Source organism: Ochotona princeps, chromosome 1, assembly GCF_030435755.1.
Source record: "Ochotona princeps isolate mOchPri1 chromosome 1, mOchPri1.hap1, whole genome shotgun sequence".
Classification (NCBI taxonomy): domain Eukaryota; kingdom Metazoa; phylum Chordata; class Mammalia; order Lagomorpha; family Ochotonidae; genus Ochotona; species Ochotona princeps.
The window spans coordinates 117,938,591-117,945,117 of record NC_080832.1 but is presented as its reverse complement, the minus strand read 5'-3'; the positions used below and the strand labels follow the sequence as shown (position 1 = coordinate 117,945,117).

General features: G+C 39.8%; 1 protein-coding gene across 1 annotated transcript; it reads left to right on the top strand.

Annotated features, from left to right (window-relative positions):
• The first annotated feature begins 789 nt into the window (after positions 1-789).
• LOC101522436 (putative olfactory receptor 2B8) lies at positions 790-1,752 on the top strand. Its single transcript, XM_004598431.2, has one exon. The coding sequence runs from the start codon at positions 790-792 to the stop codon at positions 1,750-1,752; it is 963 nt and encodes a 320-aa protein (XP_004598488.2).
• Positions 1,753-6,527: the final 4,775 nt, after the last annotated feature.

Sequence of the window (6,527 nt, the reverse complement as noted above, 5' to 3'; positions counted from 1 at the left end):
ATAAAGAATAGTGACACTATCCACACAAGCAAAAAAAAAACCAAACCATTTTTATGCTTTTGGTAATTGATACAAATATATGTTCATTGTTATAAATGTACTTTTGAGTTAAGCAAAATAATCATTGTTCTTGTGCCATGACTTTTAATCTTGTTAACACCTACTAATTATCTCTTGGCTAAAGATAAACATAAATTAGTTCCATGAGTGTATTGACTGGGGTCCTTGGAGTTTTATTCATATTAACTTAATTACAACACACAGAAAGTAGAAATAAAATAAGCTGAAAGGATAATTTACCTTTGTTAAATAACAGTATCTTTCATGGAAAACAATTTCTATCTTCTCTAATAAAAAAATGAATTACAAAGCAGCAAGAAAATAAGTGAAATTAAAAGGAATATCATCAGAAAACTTGTATAATGCAGATTTAATGAAACTTCAATTGAGTACACATATCCTTCAATCTTATCAGATCTCATATCTTTATATGACAAATATTTTGTTTATATATATTTTTTCTTCCGACTTTATTTTTGTAAAATCTTTTCTGAGTGAAATATTATTAAGTGAAAAATCATAGATGAGAACACGGCTGTTAAATGCAGATAGAAAACTGTTAATGTTCTTTTTTAACTGAGGTAATAAAGTATATTAATGATTTCATTTGTTTCAGCATCTCCTTTCCAGTTTCTCCATGACATACATATTCACAGGACAATATCAATTCTAAACATGAGCTCATCAGTCTTCCAAAATTCTAGCATCGGTACTTCCAGTGTCACAGTGATGAGAAGATTCAATAGCACGTTCCATCAGCCTGATGGCTTTGTTCTGGTAGGCTTCTCAGAATGGCCTAAACTAGAAATGGTTCTTTTTGTGGCCATTACCATCTTCTATATAATGACCCTTTTTGGGAACTCAGCCATCATTATCTTGTCCCGTCTTGATCCAAGACTCCACACACCCATGTACTTCTTTCTGGCTAATCTCTCCTTTTTGGACCTCTGCTATACTACCTCCACTGTGCCCCAAATGCTGATAAATATACGGAGCCGCCAGAGAAACATCAGCTACATTGGATGCATAGCTCAACTTTTCATCTTCCTTGGTCTAGGGTCCACTGAATGTGTACTTCTTTCAGTCATGGCCTTTGATCGCTACGCAGCTGTCTGCAAGCCTCTCCACTACACAGCCATCATGCATTCTCGGCTATGCCAGCAACTGGCAGCAATAGCTTGGGTGACAGGTTTCAGCAACTCCTTGGTGCAGACTGTGTTGACATTCTTGCTACCTCGCTGTGGTCAATATCGAGTGGAGAATTTCTTCTGTGAGGTCCCTGCTATGCTTCGGTTGTCATGTGTTGATACATGGATCAATGAAGTGGAGATGTATGCAGCTGTGGTGGTCATCAAGGTTATCCCAGTTGGATTAATTCTATTCTCTTACATCAACATTGTCAGAGCAGTCACAAAGATCCAAACTTCTGAGGGTCGCAAGAAGGCCTTCAACACCTGTGGGTCTCATCTCCTGGTGGTGATTATGTTCTATGGCTCTGCCATTAGCGGTTATGCATATATGGCCCCGAAGAGCAACTCAGCCAAACTGAAGGGCAAACTTCTTGCACTTTTCTATGGACTCATAACTCCCATGCTCAACCCGCTCATCTACACACTGAGAAATAAGGACATTAAGAGAGCAGCAAAGAAGCTACTAGGAAGAGAACAAGAGCAAGGTTGGAACGTGACTTAGAACATGGTCTTCTCACGATTCAAATTCCACACTCTGCAATCACTTGCCATACTTCCTTCTACCCCTTAATTCTGGATCACTTTTATTACCTATGGATTTCACATGAAAAGTATTTGAAGGAAAAACTTCATATCCTGCTTGAAAAAAATTTTTGGACATTGCAAATATAGCTGACTTATATCTTAATTCATCAGTTTCAATATTTTTCAAAATCTGTTTTTCTTTAAAAGGCAGAGCCGCAGAGAGGAGAGACAGAGATCCTCCATCTGCTAGCTCACTTCCCAAATGATCATAATTGCCAGAGATGGGCCAATTTGAACCCAGAAACTAAGAATTTCTTCTGGTCTCCCACACTGATGCAGGGACCAAGGACTGGGGCCATCCTTTGCTGCTTCCCCATGAGCAGGGGGCTGAGATTGAGGCAGCAGCTGAAATTAGAACCGGTGTCCATAGGGATTGCCGGGGCTGTAGGAAGAGGCTTAGCTTATTGTGCCACAGCACTGCTTCTCCATTTTTTTTCAATATTAGGATATTCTCAGTGAACCAAGTGGTCATCTGCTGTGCTGTAGAGGGGAAAAAAGTGAGTGTACATATGGAAAACTGTGTAATCCCTTGCCTTTTCAGACCCAGCATCTTCTCTTGGATATTCTTTAATTCTACATCTCATTCTATGTAAGTTTTTTTTTTCCACAGTTAATATATGAAGAACAATGATCTTTTTAACTAATGCCCTTGGACGTGAAAACATCTTATCAACCAATCAGTATTTATTTTATTCTTGGTGCTCAATCATTTTTTATCAGCATTATTATAACTATTCTCAGCAGGCTAAATGGTAACATCGGAATTTGTCTCCAAACTAAAAGGCAAACAATTTAAGAGATTCTGAGATCATTCCTGAACACAAAATAGATAACCCCATATCTCTTTTCAGAGAACCTGCTGTTCAATGAAAGGCTTGCCTCTAGGCAGATGTCTGAACTTGACGCAGCTGGAGCCTTCTGCATTCTGTGAAAGTAACCCAACTTGTATGAAAGGTCAGTCCTACTAGCAGCGTATCGCACTGCATTCTTCTCACTTGCTTTGTTCATGTGTAGATTATGATATTCTCATTGGGGATAGAGGAAAAGCAATAGGTCAAAAGCACATGATGAGTTTACACCAAGAATATGAACAAGCATTCATCCTCAAAGGGTACACTAGAATAGGTCATTCTGTTCATGGTGACATACTTTTGCCCCTTCCAAATACATTTTGTCAGCTAATATGTGTAGTTTATTTCCTCCAAAGAGTGTGGAAAATGAGCTGCTTGGAGACATAATAAAATGTCTGCTTCATTCACACATAAAACACACAGAATGTGCAGAAAGAGCCACATGAATCTGGAAGCACAATAGGTTTTTTTAAAGGATGGTAATGAAAAGGACTGGTGGTATTAGATTAAGCTGTTTCTTGCAATGTTGACATTGTGTATCAAAGTGCCTGAGTCCCAACTACTCTGTTTCCAGGCCAGCCTCCTGCTAACATCCCTGGGGAGTCAGCAGATAATGGCCAAACCACTTGGGCTCTTTCCTTCCATGTCAGAGACTCAGATTTCCAAACTGTTTCCAAATATTCCTAATTGTTGTAACCATTTGGGCTGTAAATGAGGGATAGCAGATTTGTTTTTCCATCTTTCTCCTCTCTCTGATACTTTGCGTCATAATAAATAAATAAATCTTTTAAATTATAATGAAGAGAAATGTGGAAAGAGCCACCTTTCAGCAAAAGAGTGATTTGTGAAGTGAAAAATCTTTCAGTTTCAAGGTCACATTTCCTTTGGGGTCAGAGATCCAAGTTGTAAGACAATAAATGCAGTTATACTAATAGTCAGGATTCATGTGTCTTGAAATTTAAGAGCCATGTTTATGAGGAACAGGACCAGAAATGATCCTTCTCTGTGTGTCTACTTTCAGGTCAGGCTTTTGTTGTTCAGTATTTTAACATGTCACCTTTCAGTTTCACATCAGTTATATTGTGTAATGTCCTTTAAAAATACTTAAATCTACTGTGTTTGTTATTTGTATGTACTTGGTATCTGATAAGACTGCATGGTGGTTGGAATTGGAGGAAAGTTTTTGTTTTCTTTTTCTTTACTCCATCAACACATTGGTTATTCATTAGCGTGTTATTTAACTCCATGGTGTTACAATTTTTTAACTTTATTTCTTTTGTAGATTTTGTTTGATGGCTTTTTATTTAAGGGAATGTATGGTAACTGTGTAATAGAGACTATCATATGCAGATGTGAAGATACAAGGTGGTATGCATCTCTACTTCCAAATCAAAGATGGACTCCCAATGAAACTGTTAAATATATCTTGACAATAGAATGTTGGACTGTCTGCCATTGTCTGCACCCACAATGTCAGGATGCACTTAAATAGCAGAATGATGGACTTGTTACTGCTCCTTCATAAGGACTATACTATTATAACAAAATGGGGGATAACAGCTGGGGGGGTAGAAATCTGGGGAATGGGCAAGGGAAATCCTAGAGCCTATGGAATTGTATAATAAAATTAAAATAGAAGGAAAAAAATTTTTAAAAAAAGGAAGATGCTGAAAAACAATGATTTATAAAACAAAACAAAAAATTAATTTTTCAATAACAGTCTCACATGCGGAGAGTTTATGAGAATTCAAATGCAAATGTCATAATCTTTCAGCCTGGGAGAAAACTGGAAGACAAAGAAGATTAATATCTCTAGAAAAGCTGACCAGTTTTGATTTTAAGTCCTGGTGATTGCATTTCAACCTCATAAAACCTTGCTACATATTTCCTTTCATGAAAGTACTCTTTTAGTATATTTATTTTATTTAGACATGTTTTTTTATTGTTTTTTATTATTATTAATTTCATTGCATTATGTGACACACATTTTTTATTTTTTTTTGCACTGGAATTCCCCCCGCCCCTCCCCAAACCCTCCCCCTCCCACGGTGGATTGCTCCACCCCGCTGTATTTCCATAGTTCAAACTCAGTTGAGATTCTTTCATTGGAGGTTTTGACCAATCGTAAAGTCCAGCATCTAATTGTCCTGGCAAATTCAACGGCTTCCTGGTGAGACCATCTCTGGTCCAAAGGCAGAACCAGCAGAGTATCATCCCAATCAAGTAAAAAACTCAACCCAATATTTACAACCATTTACAGCATTATGGCATTAATTGACATGGTATTGATTAACCAATATGTTACTAGGAAAATGCATATTCTCGACCACAACCTGTGACTTCCCCATAGACATTTCAACTTTGGTTTACATTCAACCATGGTCTATATACCTTAAAATGGCTATAGATTGCTATTCAGCTGTCTCTTGTCTTTTTCAATGTTAGTATTTAGCATTTTATAGCATTGAAGCGTGATTTTGCTGAACCTGGCTGTTTTTCGGGTAGTCCAACTCTATAACTTTAACAGGACAAATGTCAACAGTTCAGGTGAATATTTTTGGGAGGGGTGTGCAGAGAAATCCTCAACACCCCAGAGAGGAGTATCTGATCTTTGTGTCCCACCCAGTGAGTCACAAGTGCATCCCGGCTGGCCACTTCCTGTCTGCTTCCAAGCCTTCCCATCTGTTCTCTGTCTGTCTATTCTAACTTGTTTGTTCGTGTTTGTTATGAGAGGTTTCTGGAGCAATCCTGATGGTCCTTACAAAAGAGAGTGGGGACCCAAAGTTGGAAGCAGGCAAGGGCCAGAGGAAACTCCCCTCCCTAGTTCTGAAGGAAGCTTACTGTCAGATTGCTTATGATCTACATCAAGAATTGTAAAACCTAACAAACTTGTAAAGCCCTATGACACTTGGAAATGGGGAAGGAGGGCAGAGAAATCTTACATCACCCCAGTAGGTGTGAGGAAGACGGGGGAAATATAACCCATCAGGATCATAACTGGTAACTCATAGAAAGCAGTCAGCATTAGACAATAGCAAAACTACAAAGACATGTGGAGGGAATCAGGAGCAATCCTAACAACCTCTTAACAGGAGGTCATACGCATAGAGTCGGTGGCAGACCCTAGAGCGGAGCAGGGGGACAGGAGGAGGCTTGTGTCCCAACCCTGAAGACTCCCGGAGCCTCACCAAGGACTATCAGTACGACCACCGAGGACTACATCCCTACTGCCAAGGAGACCACGGGAGAAAAGGAGTGCCTTCGGAGGCCAGGAACTCTGAGGTCGCCCACCCCCATTTGGACCTACAATATGGGATGGAAGAAGCCCAATTCCTGCCTTGCAGGATTCAGGGACATCGGTGCGACAGCCAGGATCCCTGGACGGTCCGCGGAAACAGAAGGACATGTTTTTATTTCATGAAAATATTGAAAACTTTCCTTGAAACTCCACAAACTTTAGAAATTAAGTGAATATTATTTTACATGTTTTTTTAAAGATTTATTCATTTATTACAGCCAGATGTACACAGAGGAGGAGAGACAGATAAGAAGATCTTCCGTCCGATGATTCACTCCCCAAGTGAACCTCAACGGGTCGGTGCGCGCCGATCCGATGCCGGGAACCTGGAATCTCTTCTGGGTCTCCCACACGGGTGCAGTGTCCCAAGGCATTGAGCCATCCTCGACTGCTTTCCCAGGCCACAAGCAGGGAGCTGGATGGGAAGTGGAGCTGCCGGGATTAGAACCGGCGCCCATATGGGATCCCGGGGCTTTCAAGGCGAGGACTTTAGCCGCTAGGCCACGCAGCCGGGCCCTATTTTACATGGTTGAATGGTAATTG

What these genes read in the sequence shown, in the direction of transcription:
- LOC101522436 (XM_004598431.2), top strand. Translation starts at nt 790, where the DNA reads ATGAGAAGATTCAATAGCACGTTCCATCAGCCTGATGGCTTTGTTCTG.